The following is a 22,147-nucleotide window of genomic DNA, read 5'->3' on the forward strand; positions in this document are numbered from 1 at the left end:
GAGACATGAGGCGGAATTTACATACAAACAAATTGAGAGCTGGAAAAGGAAAAGAAGAAGCTTTGCTTATGGAAGAGCCGGGCCGGGACAGGAACAGGCAGATTTCCTCCTATAGATAGGTGGGTAATTACCAAAATTGGATCAAATTACAGGGTGGGAGACCAGGCAGGGCTCGTAATGAAGCCTGATATCTTATCACAAGAGAAATGGAGGCCAAACACGACTGGGAGAAAGTGAGGAAGACGAGTAACGGGAAAAGGCCTTCAACTGCAAGCAAAACCTGCGTTCAGGACTACATGAGGTGATTTTGAGTCACAGTAACTCTTCAGTACCTTACAGACTGGATTCAACTCATCTGGATCAGACTGCCAGAGACCCGACTTACTCCCATGCCATGTCTTGTGGGTATGTTTCTTGTATTTGTCTCATGTGTTTGATAAATATAACTACACATTCATTTCAATGACGAGTACTTTTATTATTTAACTGTGTAGACAGAGGAGGAAGTGCATCTAAAGTCTGTTGGAGTTGCAACACTCAAAAGCATGAACAAATTGGGGAAATCATCTTTGTCATGTTGTGGGAAAATGGCAGAATGGCCTTGCGTCACAGTTGTGTTAGAAGTGCAGTCAGAGAGATGAAGCTCTGAAGTGCGAGAAGGAAGAAAAGCAGCCTCTCGGTGTTCAGCATGCCGATCTGTGAGCACAATAATGCACGATGCAATAGCTGGCGTTAACCACGACTGAGCCAGATAGACACCTGCTGTGCTGTGTGTCTGTGCGTGGGTGTGTGTGTGTGGAGGGAGGGACAGACAGAGGGAACGGGAAATATGTAATGTTCCTCTGTATTGCCTTGTTAAAGTGTCGATTGAAAATGCTCTATATACAAACAACGGGATGGAATCTCTTATTTTATTATGACATAACTGTGTAATCAGATTATATCTCCGTCATGTTATTTGCAATTCAAATATGTGCAGGTGTTTGTATGGCATTACGTGGAAACGTTCAAGCCCTCTCAGTAACACACGCACACACACACGCACACACACACACACACACACACACACACACACCCCCCCACCCCCTAAAGCTGCTTATTATTGTTGCATTTACTGCCTAACTTGCAAGTGAGAAGCAGCCACACACACACATACACACAGCATAGAGGGGGAAGGTTTTACAGCAAATAAGGAAGTGAACTGTGACTCTGACCTATGCCGATACTCTCTCACACACACACACACACACACACACACACACCTGGAAGTAGAGCGCAAACAGATATCAGAAGGGGAGTACAGCAGCCAGGTGGGCAGAGAGGAAAAGCTACAAAAAGAGAAACAAATGTGGCTTGGTGAGAAGCTACAACATGAGATTCTCCAGATGATTTTCACGTTTTTGTTCCTGACACCAACCTGGAATTGCTGGGAAGGTTTTTATAGCCTCTGCAGTTCCTTTGCAGTTTGAATAGAAACTTCAGAGATGGAGCGCCAGACAGCAGCTTTCCACCATTTATTGAATCATTCTGTTCTTTGATATGAGGACTATTGGTTGTGGTTCTCTTTAACAAAACAAAAAGAAAAAAAAGTTCTGTCTGTTGGAGGAATTCCGGCCTGTCAGCTATTTTTGTTCCCCTGCGTGTTGCTTTCACTGTTTTGTGAAAGGAGCCGCAAAAAGGAAGGAAGGAGAGAGCGCGAGAGAGAGAGAGAAAGACAGACAGAGAGGAGGAGAGAGAGAGACAGACGCACACGGGCGCATATACAGTCAGTCGCTCTGAGGCCCAGCCGAGGACAGTAAGTGTCTACATGCACTCCTGTTGGGAAAGAGGGGATTGGGTGGAGGAGAGGCGGGTAGTTTGAGTGTGAATGTGGTGTGTGGAGGGATATACTGGCGAGTTTGGATGGATGGAGGAGATCGTGAGGGTGTGTGTGCGTGTTTGTTGTGTTGCTTTTAAATGCCATTTGAGGGGGTGGGTGTGTGTGTGTGTGTGTGTGTGTGTGTGTATGGGGGGGGGGCAGCAGAGTTAGTCTTAGTCGTTCATTCAGTCACATTGTCTATTTACGACAGTGTTTGACACATGAGGGCTGTTTGCTTACGCTTTGATTCTGCACACAAGCAGGTACGAGTACGAGTGCTCTCTTTGCTCTCAGAAGAAGTGAAGAAGCATCATGGTTCGGTGAGTCCAGTCCCCTCTGGACACTTTTAAAGCTCTATTTCTGTTCACGTTGCTCAAATGTGTTTTTTTTTGGTGTGCAAGCCGTAATGTCAACTTCTCTGTTTCCATTCCTTCTTTTTCTTTACCCAGCTGTTGTGTCTTCTCTTCCTCTATCATGTGACTGGAGATGATGCACTCACTGTTTGCATGCAGACAACACTGTTTTAGTCTTTTCTTATATCTTATAGTCTTATCAGGTTCTCCACCAAACCTCTGAGTTGAGCGGATGGTTTGGTTTCTAACTGTGTCAGTTCAGCGACATTATTTAAATACGGTTCTGCTATGACAGCCTGCAGTAAAATAAAGGGGAAATGTGTAGTCTGTCTGTCAGTCAAGATGCAACATTTCTGCTAGAATAAGTTCAAAAGGAAATTGAAATATTTCTTTAAAAAGGTCGTGAGGAAGTGGCTATAGTTGATAACTTTTTAATTTTATATATTGACTCTTGGTGATTCATTCCAAAATCTTTACAATACTTTTATACAATTTGTTTATTTTGTGAGGATTGTTGATCCTTTAATATTATTTCTGTTCTGATAAATTATTTCTACAGACTATATGTCAATAATTCAATATCATCACTTACCGTCTCTTCTTATGTTTTGAATGTAAAAAAAGATAATATTGAGATTATTGTTACTCTCATTTGTCAGAGTGTGAGATCTAATGAAAATGAATTCAGAAAATAGAAGGATGTTGCCGCAAAGCACCAGAAATCATTTGATTCCATGAGAGGAAGACCATTTTAACTTTAATAGGGAGATGAGGCTGCGATACTGATCACTGTATTCCTTTAGTTCACCCCAAGTGCATATCAATGTTTGAATTCCGTTGTGGAGACAAACTGCAGTGAACCTGATCAAGCTAAACAAAATTCTGTTTTCTCTTGTATTCTGTCTCCAAAATTGTTGTCGTTGTGCCCCAAAGTATTCAGTCTTGTGAGAAATAAAAATAATGCTCTTTAGATGTCGGTCCAAATAGAGTTGTATGGCTTCTACTGTATATGTTCATGTTGTATTCCTACATGTGTGTTGCTGCAGGTGGTTCCACAGAGACATCACAGGCGTGGAAGCCGAGGCCATGCTGAAGTCTCGAGGCATTCATGGCAGCTTCCTCGCTCGACCCAGCAAGAAGAACGTAGGAGATTTCTCTCTCTCCGTCAGGTACTCACTTACATCTTGCTTCATCGCAGCCTACAAGAAAGTTCATGCCACAGCAGGAAAAAAATACATTTCTGTTATTGTGCATTGCTTCTTCTTCCACATTGATCCGTCACCAAATGCCTTCACAATGATATCAGATCTGACAGATTCTCATTACGCAAGCTGAACAAAACCATTCTCTGCTTAGCTGCCAGAGGTTTTCCATTGCATGATAAATCTTGCGCTAATATTTGTGTTATTTCTCTGTACAGTGACGCACGTGGTGCTGTATTAATGGTGGACTTATCACCATTTGAGTTGAATTAGTTGTTTTGCGTAAAAATACAAAAGACTGCATTCAACATCAAGTTCAATGTTGGTTAGCAATAAACAGATTAAGTTGTGTTGATTTAATCCACATTTTCTGAGTCATGAATTTGTTAAATTATACCGATAATTTGATTATTATATGTTATATTATTATAATTTATAAGATCACTACAAAAAGAGAAATATAGTTCAAACAATAATGTGTGAGACGATTCACGGCAAGTTCATCCTAAAACCTCGACTCATAGGTCTGACGTTAAGCTGATGTGGAAGGTTTGTATGTAAGTATGGGAATATTGGAGATTGTGTTAATGATCAGTGTACAAACGTGTAAAGCTGTAAAACGGAAAAGCTGAAAATTGTATTAACGAGTATTATGCCCTCGTAGTACTTTATATTTCTTTGATGATTCCATCCGTCTCACATATTCTACATTTCGGAGGACTTTTGATGGTGCTCGTGTTCCTTTTCACGTTCTGGGGTTTTAAATGAAGGTTATTGGTATTATATTGTATTTTGCATCTGGTCATCACTATATTTCTGACCTAGTATGTGTCGTGCATAGAAACACACAGATTTGTACTGTTTAGCTGCTGAATCTCAAGTGACTGTGAATGTCAAATCAAAATGTAGGTGTCTGATTTGGTGCCCTGACTGTTTTACGTAGAATCAGTGAAAGGATGGATACATTTTGCTGTTGTGAAGCTCAAAATCTCCCTAAAAAACGTGGTCAAATCACTGGGAATACTTCTGCCATTACTAACTTTCTATTCTCTGGTCAGGGTGGGCGAGCTGGTGACCCACATCCGTATCCAAAACACAGGCGACTTCTATGACCTGTATGGAGGAGAGAAGTTTGCCACGCTGACAGAGCTGGTGGAGTATTACACAGCGGAGCAGGGCATCCTGCAGGACAAGGACGGCACCGTGATCGAGCTCAAATACCCCCTGAACAGCTCCGACCCCACCACAGAGAGGTTTGTGAGACACTCAAGTTTGGCTTTAACCCCAAGCAGGTTTACGTAACCCACGCTCACTGGTTTCTCTGCTCTCTTCGCCTACACGCTTGGGGTTAATAGCGTAAAAGTGTTGGTTCTGTGGTATAAAGCAGACCTGGGGATGAAAGGTGGAAGTTATAGATCTAATATTCTGCAGGATCTTAATATTTTCTATTTTAGTTTGCTTTTCCCTGACAAACATTTAAGCAATTGGGACGCAATGTAATGTCATCTCCTGTCACTCAAGAGTGTGACTCAGTAAAAACAAACACCCACAACCCAGACAGACAGCAGCTGCATGTTTCAGTCCCACAGCTGGTAGTGCTCATGTGAAAATGTAGATGTTAGCATTTATGTAAAAAGGCACCTTTTCTACACAAGTGAAGCTCATACGCCACCAAACTGCTGATTTACTCACTCTGTTCATTTACAAAGTGAATCTCTCAGTATTTTGTCCTCATCTGCTCTCTATGAACTTTGATCCATTGACATTTCTGTTGGAGGTGATGTTTGGTGTAGGAGGGTAAAGTACGTCTGACTGTAGTTGTTCTCCCTGTTGTCTCTGGTGATCTGGAAACACTGCACAACAGTTGCCTGCTTAATGTAGGTTAATGTCAACTACTTACCAAAGAGATAAATGCTATGCTATGTTCCACTTCATTTATGAGTCAAATATGAGGACATCACTCTCTACCGTGTGTGTGTGTGTGTATGTGTGTGAGACTGTACTTTACCCATGCTTGGAGCTCAACCCTCTGCCCCCCCCCCCCACCCCCCCCGTCCTTGTGTCTCTGTCAGTTGTCTAACTTCCCTTTCTTGCTGCGGTTGGAAACTTTAAGTTTTGACACTTTTGAAAGCAATGGCCAGACCCGACTCATCTTCCTCTATTGCACACTCTCATCATGTTCTTTCTCACTCGCTATCTTCCTCATCTCGCTTAATCTCTCTGTGCACACAAGCATGAACACAGACATTACAAGTGTTCTGCACTCTTTCTCCATTTCTGTGATCGCTTCTCGCTCACATCTTCTCAATAAAAATGATAAACCTGGTGTTAGGCCTTCATCTCTGCATGATATAAACTCCCTGTTTCAGGATTATGCATGCAACTAACAAACCTGACAACTGTGTAAGTCTAAAAAGTGCAGTATTTCATCTTTTGTCTTGTCCTTCTTCACTTCTAGGACACCTTAACAGTGCTTATAGTTAGGATATGCTTTCATGATGTGCATTTGAAGCTGTCAGAGCTGTAATACATTCCTCTGCAAAGTCGGTTCTTCAGCTTCTGCAATATTGCATTAACAGTAACAAGTAATTCTCTAACCGTGCTGCAACACAGAAGAATCACTTGGAAACCTATTTGATTTTCTGTAAAAGCATCTGTTCAGAATGTTCAAACCGCACGCTTACCTACTTATTCAACTACAAGAAGGAGCGTTTAAGCAGTCGCTGTGTGTGTGTGTGTGTGTGTGTGTGTGTGTGTGTGTGTGTGTGTGTGTGTGTGTGTGTGTGTGTGTGGTGTGTTTGTAACTTATCAGAGGGGGGCAGGCTATAAATACTTTGTCCTCTTCAGCCACCAAATCTGTCATCAGAAATTTTCCGACCGCAAAGCAGGAAGTTTAGAAGAAGAAATCGAGAACTGTGCCTAAAATTAAGTCACAACCCAGCCCAAGTGAGTGTACATTCACTCATTTACACTCACAGAAATCACAATGTAGTGGAGACCATAAATAAATCAAGCTGTAGTTGAAACTTGCCTGTGTAGCTCAAAACAGACCCTATTAGATGCATGTTACGTAAAGTTCAGTTATAGATTTATAAAGGGGAAATGCATGGACACTAAACTGTCTCACCACAGTTGGTCTCATTTACCGCTGACTACATCCGTACTCACATTAATACTGACATACTGTAGGTGTATATGAGGTATGATGTCTGAGGTCTAACAGCTTTGTGTTGTCTGCCTGCACAAAAGCGAGGCACCAAATGGGCCTGAAATTCAGCTCGGGGTCCTAAATAGCTTTTAAACGTTATTGTAGCTCTATGTAAACGCTCGCTGTGTCTTTCTCACCCAGGTGGTATCACGGTCACCTGTCCGGGCCGAACGCAGAGAAGCTGCTGGCTGGGAGACCTGAGCCCGGGACCTTCCTGGTGAGAGAGTCCCTGTCCAAACCGGGTGACTTTGTCCTTTCCACCCTGATTGATGATAAGAGAACAGACGGAATGAGGGTCTCCCACATCAAGATCATATGCCAGGTGCGTGTCGCTCTCTTTCCCTCGTGTGCGAACGAGCGTGTGTGTGACTGACTGTGAGTGTGTGCTATCCCTTGCGCAACAGTGCCCGGAACGATCCATCCCCATCCTACAGAACACTGAGGGGCATTCCATTTAGGGTCTAGTTTCTCCAAACTTATGCAATAGTGGAATGCATCTTTCACCTCTGCGCTTTGGCCACAGATGAGTTTGTGCTGCAGATATGTTTCCTACGATTTGTTAGATACAACCGAAATGTCCAGCATTTAATTGAATGAAAGTGTTTGTGTGCGTGTGTATACATTGTGGCACATTGGAACTAATGCGAGAGAAGTGGAGCACAGCAACAGTTCACTGTCATTTCTTAACCTCATTTTCATAGTCTGTGTCCCTATACAAGGGCTTTGTATCATGTTATTTTTAGCTGCGGTTCACCTCGTGGAAACACTGGTGCGTCCACTCAGCTCAGTGAAACAGAAGGCACAGTTTGTCTTCACAGCAGAGGGACGTTACAAGATCCCACAAGATCACCACATAGGTCACAACATGCTGCTTAGGCTCTTCACATCTGAATAACATCCAGCCAATGGACACAATCATTAATTCTTCTTTAATAGACTTCATTTTTAATTAAAGTGGATAATATTCTATGTGGTAGATCACCTGCCAGCTGCAACGTAGATTTCAAACTTTAAAAACAAATGTAATTGCAGTTTGTTCTCAGTTTGAGCTGTTAGTCGTCGGCTTTCAGTTGTCAGTTGTGTGTGCGTGTGTGCATGTTCAGGAAGATGGCCTGTGTGTGTGTGTGTGTGTGTGTTCAAAATAGCCAGTTTATCATATTGTATGATCTGTATGTGTGTGTGACCAGTCTAACACGTGTGTGTGTGTGTGTGTGTGTGTGTGTGTGTGTGTGTGTGTGTGTGTTGTGTGTTGTGTGTTGTGTGTTTAGAATGACAGATACACAGTGGGCGGCTCAGACATGTTCGACACACTCACAGACTTGGTGGATAACTACAAACGTAAAGGCATTGAGGAGGTTTCTGGGAGCTGGGTTCATCTCAAACAGGTGAACTGCTGCTAACACAAAACTAACCGTTACTATTCAATGTGTCTATTTTGATTTATTTTTTAATTTTTGTTATATTTTCATTGATTTAATTCAATACTTGTTTATGTATTTGAGAGACAAGAGGGAGAAATTTCAAAGCCCAATTAATTTTAATTTTAACTATCAAATCAAGTCAAATTACAGCTTATTTAACATTTTAATTTGATATTGCCATTTAAGACATAAACCAGTAAATGGACATTTTGCTCATGTGTGGAATCTGTGAGTTAAACATCTGCTTATACCATAAATTTAGACTATAAATTCTGAGAGTGTTTGTAAAGCAGAAGCTGATCTCTGTGCCCTGGCAGCCTTATTACTCCACCAGAGTGAACGCTGCAGATATCGACAACAGAGTGAAAATTCTGGACCAGGAGAAGGAGGGTGAAGGGGAGAAGAGCAAGGCGGGCTTCTGGGAGGAGTTTGATGTAAGATTTGGTTCTCAACATTCTCACAAAGTGAAGAAAAAGAATTGGTAGACTGAATAAACCTTTGACAGATGTTCTTCCTTTCTGTAGATTAGATAGTATGACTTTGGGCATTATACTGTCATCTGGTGGTGGTGCATTGTTACAGCGCTCTCTCTGTATTATAGTCTTTTTCTTGTTGTAGAAATATCCCTTTAGGTGGTTTGTCACTTATCTCTTTACCTCTCATTGATTCTCTTTCTCTCTCTCTTTCTGTCTCTAGGCTCTTCAAAAGTTGGAGGCAAAGTCGAAGAAGGGCAGGGAGGAGGGACAGAGGCCAGAAAACAAGAGCAAAAACAGATACAAGAACATTCTCCCCTGTGAGTTTAGACATTAAGACATTAAGCAAAGGATGAGCTGTGAAAACATGGATCACTGTCTTCTCATTTCAACCGTACTGATGTTCTCCTCTCTTCTCTTCCTCCATGTTCTCACTCCATACACTTGTGTTCTATCATAAGTCAATGACACCAGGGTCAGGCTGCAGAATGCTGATCCCAATGTTGTTGGTTCAGATTACATCAATGGCAACCACGTGAGAGTAAGTCTCCTGAAGTCCCTGGCTGCTGGAAATGAAATACATTTAATAAGTGCTTTAATCATACACATCGTTAATACATCTCTCTGGATGTTGTTGAATAGGTGGTGATTGTGTTTTTGAAGTGCATTCATGGGTTTGATGTCTGTTTGCTGTTTGCAGAACATATTGTTTGAGCCAAGAGATCGTAAATCTTACATCGCCACCCAGGGGTGTCTAGCAACAACTGTCAACGACTTCTGGCAAATGGTATGGCAGGAGAACACGCGGGTGATCGTCATGACAACAAGAGAGGTGGAGAAGGGCCGGGTGAGTTTCAAAAGAGAAACCATTTGGACCTCTGCAGCCATGTAACTGTGTCTGAGTGTCTGGATGGCTTTGTGTGTAGAAACACGTGTGCAAGCGTCCCTGTCGTCAAACACCTTCCATCACTGTCGCATTGCTTTGATTATAGGACAATAAATTACTGCGGTTTCCTGTCGTTCTGAAGCTTAATCTGGATAAGGCAGCAAGAATCTTAACCAACAACAGATACTGAAAACCTTTGCCTTTGTATCAATACACAAGCTTAAAGTATCAGAGTTCACATTAAGATTCAGCCTCTGGTGTGTGAAGCTCTGACTTGCCTTAGCCACATTATACATTTCTGACTTGATGGTTGTTACTTTTTTCTTCTTCTTTTCAGAATAAATGTGTGCCATACTGGCCGTGCGAACAAACCAAAAACAAGAAGATGGGTTCATATGAGGTGACCCATGTTACAGAGAGAGAGGCTATTGATTATAAAGTCAGAGTGCTGGAGATCGCTCCTGTTGACCAGGTAACTGCCCAACACCAAACTCACACATACACACACACACACACACACACACACACACACACACACACACACACACACACACACACACACACACACACACACGTCAATCTCTGTCTCTGTCCAGCATAATGGGTTTGAAACAAAAGTCTTTTTTACTTTTAATTATTTTTACAGCCAAAAATGAGCAGAACAATTTGGCACTACCAGTACATGAGCTGGCCCGACCACGGTGTGCCCCAGGAGCCCGGAGGGGTCCTCAGCTTCCTCAGTGAAGTAAACACAAAGCAGGCTGAGTTTCCTGGTGGCTGGCCCATGATCATCCACTGCAGGTACTGGATGGGCTGATGAAGGCTTGAAGCCCTTGAGGGGCTGCTGTTTTAGGGGGGAGGGAGGGGGTCCTAAAGTCCAGAGAGTCTACAAGTTTTTCAAACCAGTGAAAAATTGGAGATTATGATGAAAATGTTCATATTCTCTGGATTAAGATTAGTAGAAGCAGAACAAAAGTTTAAGTCAACAGTTTATCCTTTTGGAATTTGCACTGCGCGATGTGAGGAGATTACATTTCCCTCATGTGTGTGTATCCTGGAATGTATGTTCACAAAACTGCACATTATTAGAAAAATGTCCGATTAAGTGACCAAATGTTTCTTAGAAAGGTCCGACTCTTTTCTAGTGGTAGTACAGTTTATTGTGTCCAGTTCTGGTTGAACGGCATCTCGTTGTTATTGTTGGGGAGTAATATATTCACCACAATTTCTACTGTGACTCTATCCAGCGCTGGGATCGGACGCACAGGGACTATTGTTGTGATTGACATGATCCTTGAGAACATCGAAACTCTTGGTAAGAATTAAAAAGAGGATAAATCACTCCTTCTCTTTATTGTGGTACATATATAGCACATGAATCAAATGTTAACACATCTTCCGCCCAATCTTCTCGATCTCCAGGTCAGGACTGTGATATCGACGTCCCCAAGTATATTCAGATGGTTCGGGAGCAGCGTTCTGGAATGGTTCAGACTGAGGCCCAGTACAAGTTCATCTACCTGGCTGTGTCTGAGCACATACAGGCCACCAAGGCCACAGAAAAGGCCTCCAAGGTGAGGCGGAGAGAGAGGAGACAGGAAAGCAACACCTCTTGCTAGGAAAATAAAGGCTTCAGGGTCGTCTGTCAACTGACCTTTGCACTTTTGACCGCTAACATGAACACTCCTAGTTTAATGCCAACAGACTGATTTGTTATCAGAGTGAACATTGAACCTGAGACAGAAAAATCAACCTTTGACTAAAGACAAAAGATTGAATCACTAGTATGTTGTCTGTCTGTGTTTGAATCTGTCCCTCTGTTCCCCAGGGGGCTGAGACAGAGTATGGAAATCTACGACTCAAGCACCCGCCAGCGAGCAGGAAAGTCTCAAAGTGAGTGAACGTGTGAGAGTTCATTTTGAAGTCTTTCATCCATAAAACATCATTTACTTCTAATTCTGTTCTAGTGGGTGATTTCATTCACCTGCATTGTTCTTGTTGAAAAACGGAACAGAAAGAAAATTTGCCTGTCAGTCACTTTATTCATGCAAACTCTAATACTGCTCACTGATCCTTGTGTTCCATCAGCCAAGTCTGTATGTAAAACATTCTCCATGTTCTCTGTGCATTGCGTGTATTAGGTTGGAAGTTAATTGGCCGATAAAAGGAGAAGAAACTAAATGAGATTACCATGTTTACATTTAACAGACGGCGGTGTAAACAGCATTTTCACATGGACACCCTACTTGGGCCCATGTGTCTGTCTTCATTCCTCTGCTGTCTGAATAATGGTTGTTTGTGTGACCTCTCAGCTAGGGGCACCATCAGTGTACATGCCAGGCAATGATGTCAGTAACCAATTAGGAAAAGATCAAACAACAAATTCTCAATGGACAAATTCACTCCCAAACCCTAAATGGACTTTGACCTAGTTGGAGCAGAGTGTGTGGATAGAAATCAAACACACCCCTGTGGAGCTGAAATGTGGATATGAAACATATTTTCTATGTGATTTGCATTAGTCTGGTCTTAGGTGCTTATATTCACTTCCAAAATGTGTGTGCTCAGTGTTTTCATAATTATTATAAGACATTGTGCAGATCTGAATCCTCTGGAAAAATCACAAATCTGTGTTTGCTTTCTCCCCAGAAACAAGGAGGACGTTTATGAGAATCTGTCCAAAGGAAAGAAAGACATGAAGAAGCCAAAGTCAGACAAGAAAAGTGGCTCAGTGAAGAAAAAATAAAAGTGAAAATGTTAATCATATTTATGCAGTCACTCTTTTGTTAAAGGATTTACCTTTCACCTGAAACTTTATACGTATTGAAATTTGAGATTTCAAAGATTTAAACATTCAGAAAAGAGACAAAACGACCTGTTTGGTGTTGTATAAAACAAAAATCATTGATTGACAACTTTGTTATAAAATAAAGGCAGAGCATGTGTGAGCAATTGTCGTGTGTTATTTTGCAGTTATTGGCATAAATCCTCCATCAGCGGCTTCTTAATTATATAACATGGGTGCACTTGTGTTCCTGCTCTCTGATTTGAGTAAAAAAAGAGTGAACGTTGTTGATGTTTTGGAAGAATGTTAATCAAAATGGTCTCCAGTGTATTAATATAAAAGACCATTGCATCACACTTCTTCTTGTGTTCACTTTCTTTCAAATCTTCTTTCTTTTTGTGCATTTAAGCACCAATTAAATTTCAAATCTGTACAACTCAGTGCCGGCGTAAATATATAGCAGCATAAGCAGCTTATGACGCCCGTCGTCACAATGCAAAGGCTCAGGTTCCCATCAACATACATTACCAACGTGAGATATTAAAGGAGATATTAAAATATGTAAATTAATCAAAGGTTAATAAGTTAAATGAGCAACTAAACACTCAGTGCTACATAGTAAAATAAACGTTAACAATACAGAAAGCTTACGACTCTCATAATAGTCAGGTGGCAATGATTTGCAGCATGTAAACAACTCCCCGGAGGTCATAAAGTTATAGGGAACTATCAACGTAGACTACATCCGTTTTCCAAAACAAAGGCAGTTTATTTAATCAAAGACTGGTTGACGTTTGTGTGTGTTTTGTGTGTGTTTCTCCCCTAAAACTTTCAGTCGTTGGGTCTGTCTCGCTGAGCGGTTGAGGGGTGTGGATGGAGCAGCGGAGGATAGCTGCCTGGAAATGTATTTCGAAATGAGAACATAGGTTATTTATATTTATCTATAAGCGAATTTGGGATCCAATTACTGGAAATGCTTCATTTTTTTATTAGAATGTGCATCTCAACATGAAATAGGCTAGTCATTTGCTTATTCAAAATTCACCCAAACTCGACCAATTCCTGCCTTTATTTTGAAAAACAGATGTGCATTCCTTGAATTAATGCCAGTCATATTAAAGCAGGGGCCGTAACGTTTAAAATAGGTGCGCACTCTATTTCTAAGAGGCTTGTGGATGAATGCTTTTTCGTGTGGTCCTATAGAAACACGCCTGTTCCCAGCCGGATTGAGTCACATCTCAACCGCACGCAGGGGAGGTTTGGACTGGAGATGCAACAGGAGATCCAGCGTCTTTGGTGGATCATTTCAGTTGCCATAAAAGACATCAAGCAAAATCTTTCACTCTTCCTGAGATTGTGCACCTAAACGCTGCGCGGATTTTCAGTTGCGAAAGTGAGACTTTACGCGAAATCCGACTTCGATTCCGTCTTCGTGTGGGGAAAGTTGCGTAAGTGAAATCGATATCAAACACGGCTGCAGCTGATCTGTGGGAATCGAGAGGGATTTTTTTTAGAAGGATAAAGAGGCGTAGGAAGAGTTTGGAGTTTCATATCGTCTGGGGTTTCACAAGGAACAATAGTCCGGCACTGAAAGAAACATGTCTAAGCCTAACTACTCCGGTGTTTACAATATGATCGAGCAGGAGAACATGGACGCTTACCTCGCGGCTTTAGGTAAGACTCTATCTTTCTGTCTTTAATATTTAATACTAAGTGATCTGTGCATCAGTGCCGGGATGTGAAGCCTTATTTGCTTCGCCACAGCTCGGTTATTGGTTGCACTTCCCTGCTGTTCCATTGTATGATAAACAGCTTTGATGTATATGATTATTGAGGCCATGCGGACCATATTCATCTGCAACACCACATTAGTGTTAATGGAAATTACGCCACACCGCAGGATTGTCCTCTATGTGAACCCAGACCCCCGCCCTCTCTCTCTCTGTCTCACACTGTTGCATTATTTTCCTCACCTCTTCTCCACTTTCTCTCTCTCTTTCTGTGTGTGCGTGTGTGTTAGATATCAATTTCGCCCTGAGGAAAATCGTGTGTCTGCTGAAGCCCTCCAAAGACATCAGCCATGATCCAGCTACAGGAGCCATGAAGGTCCGCACCCTCACCACCTTCAAGAACTTCCTCATGGATTTCACTATTGGGGAGGAATTCACTGAGGACCTGGGTCCAGTGGATGGTCGTATCTGCCAGGTGTGTGTGTGTGTGATACAGTGTGTGTGTCTGTCTCTCTCTCTCTCTCTGTGAGTGCGTGCTTGTTTAAGACTTGATGTAACTGTGATTTTCTGCTGCAGCTACCACCTGCTGTTTTAATCTTTGAGTACAATGGCTGGTGTGTGTGCGTGTGTGTGTATACTCTGGTGACCTCTTCTGCACCCCAAACCAAAACATACTGAAAATCTAAGGCCTAAAAACCAAATAGAGTGTTAAATTAAAAATGTTTCTAGCTGATTTTGCTTGGCACCATGCCTGGCGTCTCTCTGTGTGTGTGTCTGGACGACTTAACATTCTAATCGCACACAGTAACACTGCATGTGTGTATCTGTGCAGACTACAGTCAGCTGGGATGGAGACAATCTGGTTTGTGTGCAAAGAGGCGAGAAGGAGGGACGAGGCTGGACACACTGGCTGGAGGGCAACATACTGCACTTGGTAATGTATAATATACTCTGGCTGTATTTTGGGTGTGAAGAAGAGAACTGAGGAAGAGGCCTAAAGCTGGGGGCGGAGGGAGGACAGGAACAAGGACACATGTTTGGGGAAAGATGTTGAAATAGATATACATGCAAATAGGATTGGTTGTGGAAGTTACACACACTACACACACTGAGAGATCTGAGTGGCCTCATTGTAGGAGGACAAAAGGACTAGAAGACATGTGAATGTGCTTCTTTCACCAAGTGCTTAGCATTAATCAGGGACTCAGTAGAGGATTGGACCTTCTTGTTTTGGTCGATCTGCATACTTTCTGCTGAAGCTTGGAGATAATCTGTCAGAACTGCTTAAAGTAAACAATTGGCAATTCTACTGATAAGCTCTCACATGGTTGCCTATACGTCTTTTTAAACCAGGAGCATGAAGAAACAAAGTCTCAGTCACGCTTTTCAAATTGGGAAAGAAATGCCAGTGGGGATCAGCCCAGTAAATGGTTGATTTTCGAGGGTACGGGAGCTGTGAGAGACTAATGGGGAGTGAGTGAGGGGGGAAGTGGGTTTATAAAGAGGAGGGAAGCTGATGGTGAAAGGGGGAGAGACAGATTACAAGGTCAAAGTGTGAGGAGAAGGGGGAGGGGGGTCTTTCTGTTTGGACACCATCCCAGATGTGTGAATCATTTAAAGTGTCTTACTGGTGCTCTCTCCCTCCATCTTCCCTCCCATCCCCCCGTTCTTTGTCCTCCTCTAACTGCCCTTTTGGTCTTTTCCCTTTGCAGGAGATGAGAGTTGCAGGCGTGGTTGCTAAGCAAGTGTTCAAGAAGGCCGAGTGAAGTAACTGGAAAATATTTTTCATTTTAATCACATAACCTCAACTCATTAATCCTGACCAATAACCCTGTGACTTGATTCATAACTTCGGTCAGTGTTTGGTATTATTTTTTATTACAATCAACAACATTCACAATAATGGCATAAAAAATGAGTTTACAACCAAAACAGTACTTTGATGCTCATGTGTATGTGCATATCACTGTAAAAGCTCCTATTTACATGTTTCTGAACTGTATCTGCTTAATGGTACTAAATGTTGCTAAAAATGAGTAGATCTGGCAAAGAGTAGAGTGACTTGTGTAAACATTCTCTACATACTTCCTCATATTGCACTATCTTCACTATGTTATAAACAAATAACACACCAGCTGTGCTTCACTGCTGCATGTTTAAGCTCATCATTATCCAGCGTTCATAATGTCATTAATCTGATTTTGTGCTTCCATTCTTCCATTTTAGACAGGGAACACTGTCTGATTCTTAAAGGTCAAAGGTCAAATTTACATTACAGTTTAGGCTCGGACGTGTTTTTATCCAAATTTCTCAAACACATTTGCAGCAGTATGATTTATTTAAGATCATTTGAAATACGGCGGTTATTTTAAAGGGTCAGTCTTTAATCCAAAATAGGTTACACAACGATCAAAAACGATGCCTGAAATCCACATAAGCTTTATTTTGTGGCACTGTGAGTTCACGTTAGTGTGTGGCCTTAAATAATTATAAATTGTGACGTTAAACCTGTGCTTGTATGAGATAAAAACAACCTGAAGATAAAGACGCCCTGCTTAGGTTTTGGTTTAAAGTATGACACATGTGGTCTGAATTGCATTTGGAGCAAGTTTCTCACTATCTGAGCTGAATTTCTTCTTAATTCCAACAGAGGGCAGCAAATCACCAAACTGCATTCAATTCTTGAGGATAGCATATCCTACACAGCCTTTGCTTATACAAAACTTAAGTCAATTACAAAAGTTCCTGGATGTCCAAGAGGGAGACAGCTTCTATCTCATGTCCACGTCAGGCCTTATGAACAGAACGTGACTGGTTATGTCCCACACCACTCGTCCTCCTGCGGCTCTGAATGCGCCGGCAGAGAGCTGCTGGTCCCGTTTCCTGCTTTTCCATTGATGTGATTGGATTCACTGATTGAAACTGAAGTCATCAGTGGCATACAGGGACTGATGCTGTCCAAACTCTGTGGTGTGCAGCAGCTGACCACACTATCAACTGGGGAGATAACAGCAATATTCAGCATGATCATCATCCATGTTGTACTGCTGTGTAAATACACACTTTGCATCATGTGTCACCTTAATGTGACGAGAACGGAAAATAGATATAGACTAGTGATGATGCAAATATAGCTTTTTTTGCTATTGTTGAGGGATGACTGATAAGTTCTGATCTGACCATACCGACAATCTAAATACCAAATCCAAAGAATCAGCTACAACTAGGATGATGTCATTTGAAGCACAACAGTTTCCAGCTAAACCATTGTTTCATGTTTCAGATGGATGCTGAACACAAGTTTTGGTCATGAACAATATGTTTCTGTGCAGCCACATAACTGCCATACCAATAATATTTATTTTGGATTGACTTATATGAACTCCTTTGTATTGCAGCTCCTTTGTTTCTTTATTAATTTTCAGAAGCAAAGCTCAAAGCAACAATGATGGATAGCAGCCAGCAGTACATGCTGACGCACATTCACCAACTTTGTACAACAGTCCAATTCACAGTTCCTCCAAAACTTAAATTCTGATCACTACACCTTAACAATCACAGCTGTAGATTCATGAAATAATATTCCCAAAGAAGTCTGACAGCCCACCTGATCTTATATTTGGAGCGATCGTTAAATCCTACATATGTTCTACACTGTATCTGGCTTTGAATAAAACCAATATAGAATAGAATCATTGGCAAATATGTTCAAAGCTGGAAGCAGTTATAAAAGAAATAATTGCAACATCCTCCAACTGAGGTATTTCTACTGTTAATCAACCTTTGTGAAGCTTGTGTGTGTGTTGGTCACCTTGTTGAAAAAGTGTCGCCTGGTATTCCTTCTCACTGCATCTCTCCTGGCAGTGGCCGTTCAGCTCTGTGATGGGTAAAGGCAACTCTATTGGATACACACAGGCGGGAGGAGCAGGAACACTGTAGCTGCCTGTCAGACATCAACAAAGAAACAAAGAAACAACTCACTGATCACTGCTGTATTCACGTCTCGTATGATGTTGACAGAGATGCTGCTGATGGTTTGAGCAAATCAGTGCATCAGGAACAGATGAACATTTTAATATTTCAGTGATTTCCTAAGGCAAACATGGCAAGTGGCGCTGATTTGTCCAAAGGGGGCGCTGTAAGCTCTCCAAGCAGTTATACCACCCCAATAATCATGTGTAGGATTTAATGATGCATCTGTCAGAGGTGAAGAACTCCCAGTTTGCATTACAACTGTCAAAAATGGGGGCCAATGAGTACTTTTGAGAACCTTTACTTTCATTCTTCTTTAAAGTAAAAATATTTGAGTAACATTTTGGAATGTAGAGCTTTACTTAATTTGTAGTATTGCTTCCATTCTATTCCTTAAATTCCTCCTCAATGATTCCAGCGTTGGAAACTTGAAAAGAGTGAAATATACTATTGGCTGATGTTCTTGCTGATGTAACTTCATAAGTCAGAGGGACTCCGCTTAGTCCCTCAGCTGTTTTTGTTTGTTCTTAGACATTGAAGGATGTCAAATTCTTCAAAAACATCCAAATACTGTCAAATGAAAAGTCAGTGAATGTCCGAATTCTGACCCATAACTACCAGAATTCTACCCATAATGCCATGAAGGTTCGGTCATTAAGAAGCATTTCTGACTTGAAGCAATGATCTGGCTTAAAGATTGACAGCAGAACCGAGTCGTTTCTGAATCAAGTCGATCTATTCTCTGTACATTCTTTATCTGTAAATTCCCGCCGCAGCACATTGCCTCACTGGAAATGCCATTGAACTACACCACGTCAACATCAACCAAAACATTTAGTAAGAGTTACATATGTAGAACATATATTCTCTGTGTATGAGTTGGCTGCTTGAGAAATGTGCGTCACATTGAGCGGAATGACTGTGTCAGGGTGACTGTAACAGGATGTGGTTTCCGCAAGTCAGCTTATCGTCGCACCAAGCTTTTTTTAGAGGAGATTGACAGATCTTTATTTGATGTGTCTGAGCAACACAGCCTTATAAGAGCTGAGGTTTGCTGCAAAATTCTACAGAAGTGCTACGTATTTCTGAATCGAACTCGATGCCCAAGATGTTGCTTCTTTTTCGGAAACTCAGGTACCTTTACTCACTGTAAAGGAAAGAGTGAGACGGTGCGACCGACGTAAAGCAGTGACCTTTCTGTGATGTGATTACGTTTCACGGTAACTGCAACTGAGTGGGAAAGCTGTCATACGCATGTATGTAAATAACTGAAACACAGACAGGAATCACCCACCATTGTGACATATTATACACACCTGCACGCCGCGATCTGCGTTTAGCTAGCCAGCAGACGATGACGAGCAGAATGAGGCAGGTCAGCACAAACCCTGCAAACCCTGACCACAGGCCGGCAGGTAACATCCATGGACAATCTGAGAGAGAGAGAGAGAGAGAGAGAGAGAGAGAGAGAGATACTAAGAGTCAAAAGGGTCTTAGCTTCTGCCAAAGTTAACGGTGGAATCCTTCCCTCTGATATTTGCTTTTATCTCTTGTGTGCTTTAGTTTTGGTCGTCACATCAGCTTCAGCTGCACTGGTCTATTTGCATACTGTACATACTATATTGGCTATTTGCCCAACATCCAGAACCATCCACTGAGTGAACCTAGTTTTTCAATCAAGGCTCAAGACGCAGAGATTGAGGTTCTATCCGTGTTCTTTGCCCACAGACCGGTTGTTTGTCCTCCCTGTGCCTGGTCGTCTCAGCTCAGAGTTAGAAGTTAAAGTTGAGAAACCCTTTGTCCTGGCATGCAAGGCCATAAAAGAAAGGTCCGACCTCCAGGCTGCATCCCTGCCCAGCCCATTTGTTCATATTGAGTGTTCTGCTACCCAAACTTTGACTCTTCCTCTTCCTCTTTACTCCCTACAGATGCAGTAACATTTCAACAACACAACAGCAAACTGTTGAACCAAGGCAACCTCATGCTGTCCTCTTCCCTCTGATTTCCCATCTGTTCATCCTCTACTTCCCCTTTAAAAAACACAATCATATGATGTTCACAGGAAGGCAGCAAGCACCTTCCTCACTGTGACAAAAGAGCCATCAAGACTATTCTATTACACTCACTGAGTCACTAAGAACATCAGCTACAATGACATCACCTCTTTTTTCCCCCATTAACATCTAAGTTTAGATTTGAAGTGACGTCAATTCAGACCAAAGTCATAACAGGGAACCTACGAGACTTGAAGTCACCACACGAGGCATCAGATGTTGTGGTTCCAGGAATTGTCTGCACTCTCCCCAAATCCACACATCTGAAAGAGACAAACAAAAATGATAAATGTGCGTGTACCAAAAACCCAGTGAAAGTCATTAAAACCCTTAAAAGACAACACTGCTGATGGCGTGAAAAACACGGAACCCTCAGTGTGATTGAACTAATTCAGTTTGCAGAGGTGTGATGTTTTACGTTTGTGGATTTGGGAAGACAACCGAAACTAACAGTCATTCCGACTCAATGTTAGCGTATGATTCATTCTCATTCACTGCGTTATATCCGCCTCGTCTCTCCGCTGTGACAATGGAGACAACCTGACCTTGTGTGTGTTTGACAGCTGGACTGGAAATCGGACACGTTGCTGTAGGTCCCCATCTCACACGCCGCACAGACGGTGTTGGTTGTGCGAGTCGCTGCAAGAAGAAACACAAAGTAAATTCATTTCAACTCTGATTTGACAATGACTGGACTTGGACAAAACCAATGTTCTCTGTCTGAATCAAGATTCTAGACTCAATGGTCAATAATAACAATAATAACAATGGTTCCAACCTTCACACAATCGTCTTGACACAATGATATATTTATTGCCTTTATTGTCTAACATGAGCCCACCTTTAACCTTGACCCCGTGCCCTACAGGGCAGCGTGTCACAGGCTGGCAGTGTTCACAGCTGTCATCTCCACAGTAAAAGCCAGTGATACAGGCACACACTGTGTCCTCATCAGCCATACACGCCTTCTCTGTCCATTTCTTATTACCTGAGAATGACACAGAGGCAAAAATGAATGAGAGAGAGACCTGAGAATGAAAATCGAGTGGAGAAAAGGCCACAAAGGCGAGAAGGGGGACGGGTGAGTGGTCCAGTGCACTTGTGTGTGTTCTTACTGTGATTGCATTCCAAGCAGTCGTAGCATTCACGCAGGGAGTTTACTGTGGCTGTGTAGCGTCCACGTTCACACTGGACACATTCAGTCGGCTTGTTGCTGTCACAGTCACTGCGGATGTATTTTCCTGAGGACGTGATAGAAAAGAAGTCAGGCTAACTTGGTTAAACATTGCCATCCACAAAGAAAGCAGACAGACAGGATGATATGATATGACAGACAGGACAGGATGATATGATAGCTGAGGTGAGAGTGATGTCAGACTGACCTGCAGGGCAGCGAGCGCAGCATCTTCCACCAGAACTCCTATACTCCTCAGGTCTGCACTCTGTTTTGGCCATTCCAAGCCCGCTTAAGAACAAGTCCTCTACCTATGTGTGTGTGTGTGTGTGTGTGTGTGAAATCCCTTAAGCTTGGCACTAAAAAAACTAAACAAAAAGCATGCGTCCTGTAGAGTCTTCCTGTAAACCGGCGCCTGAGTTTGTTGACAGATGTCTCACTTATCAGAGCTTATCCACCCTCGATGACCATCACTGAAGCTGAAGTGTCCTTGTTGCCGCTTTCCCACGTTCACCTTCTCCTCCCGTCCATGTGTGACAGACTGTGCTTCCCCTCGTCACTCCGCCTCACGTATCTCTATGTGCCTTTTCTATTCCTACACAGTGGAAAACCCCAGTGAAGCGCTTGTGCTTTACCACCCCCCCCACAGCTCTCTCTCTCTCTCTCTCTCTCTCTCTCTCTCTCTCCATTTCCTTCCTGCCCTTGTCGCCCTCTCAGCACGAGCTTACTCCGTTGTGGGCCGTGCAATGTGTTTTCAATGTCTGGCCCTCTTAATTGCGGGTGAAATGTACACACAATGAGACATTTCCTCTGTGCTTTTACGCCCCTTCCTCTCTCCTCTTCCCCATTGTCTCCACTCAACCTTTGCCCTCCTGGTTGCAGGATTGAGAATTGGATTTGATATTAATAATATCTGATCTCATATTTCCTGTTTTGATCTTTGGTCTCGTCTCTCAGCCGTCCCATGTACCCACAGAGAGAGAGAGAGAGAGAGAGAGAGAGAGAGAGAGAGAGAGAGAGAGAGAGAGAGA

The 22,147-nt window shown here is 42.4% G+C and overlaps 3 protein-coding genes across 5 annotated transcripts; 2 read left to right on the plus strand and 1 right to left on the minus strand.

The window, feature by feature from the left end:
• The first annotated feature begins 1,230 nt into the window (after positions 1 to 1,230).
• On the plus strand, positions 1,231 to 12,354 carry ptpn6 (protein tyrosine phosphatase non-receptor type 6). 3 transcript variants are annotated; one of them, XM_076154738.1, is made up of 16 exons: positions 1,231 to 1,795; positions 2,122 to 2,178; positions 3,258 to 3,380; positions 4,472 to 4,666; positions 6,763 to 6,943; positions 7,890 to 8,006; positions 8,360 to 8,476; positions 8,739 to 8,835; positions 8,977 to 9,056; positions 9,216 to 9,362; positions 9,739 to 9,873; positions 10,048 to 10,202; positions 10,649 to 10,716; positions 10,824 to 10,975; positions 11,230 to 11,294; positions 12,051 to 12,354. In XM_076154738.1, the coding sequence occupies exons 2-16, from the start codon at positions 2,171 to 2,173 to the stop codon at positions 12,145 to 12,147; spliced, it is 1,737 nt and encodes a 578-aa protein (XP_076010853.1). In that variant the 5' UTR covers positions 1,231 to 1,795; positions 2,122 to 2,170; the 3' UTR covers positions 12,148 to 12,354. The 3 variants fall into 3 exon arrangements, with proteins under 3 accessions (XP_076010853.1, XP_076010854.1, XP_076010852.1); XM_076154739.1 differs by having other exon boundaries at positions 2,119 to 2,178; positions 11,230 to 11,298; positions 12,051 to 12,167; XM_076154737.1 differs by having other exon boundaries at positions 1,232 to 1,795; positions 2,119 to 2,178.
• A 1,003-nt stretch (positions 12,355 to 13,357) lies between these two features.
• rbp5 (retinol binding protein 1a, cellular) lies at positions 13,358 to 15,695 on the plus strand. The gene is made up of 4 exons (XM_076154689.1): positions 13,358 to 13,860; positions 14,207 to 14,391; positions 14,749 to 14,850; positions 15,629 to 15,695. Exons 1-4 carry the CDS (start codon positions 13,785 to 13,787, stop codon positions 15,680 to 15,682), a joined length of 417 nt encoding a protein of 138 aa, XP_076010804.1. The 5' UTR covers positions 13,358 to 13,784; the 3' UTR covers positions 15,683 to 15,695.
• A 219-nt stretch (positions 15,696 to 15,914) lies between these two features.
• Positions 15,915 to 22,082, minus strand: LOC143003909 (tumor necrosis factor receptor superfamily member 5). Its single transcript, XM_076154688.1, has 8 exons — positions 21,325 to 22,082; positions 21,058 to 21,183; positions 20,784 to 20,930; positions 20,488 to 20,581; positions 20,129 to 20,205; positions 19,205 to 19,321; positions 17,728 to 17,859; positions 15,915 to 16,913 (listed from the first exon to the last, which is right to left on the minus strand). Exons 1-8 carry the CDS (start codon positions 21,395 to 21,397, stop codon positions 16,732 to 16,734), a joined length of 948 nt encoding a protein of 315 aa, XP_076010803.1. The 5' UTR covers positions 21,398 to 22,082; the 3' UTR covers positions 15,915 to 16,731.
• Positions 22,083 to 22,147: the final 65 nt, after the last annotated feature.

This window comes from Genypterus blacodes, unplaced genomic scaffold (assembly GCF_046128005.1).
Source record: "Genypterus blacodes isolate CSIRO-AG114 ecotype Tasmania unplaced genomic scaffold, CSIRO-AGI_Gbla_v1 ptg000063l_1, whole genome shotgun sequence".
Lineage (NCBI taxonomy): Eukaryota > Metazoa > Chordata > Actinopteri > Ophidiiformes > Ophidiidae > Genypterus > Genypterus blacodes.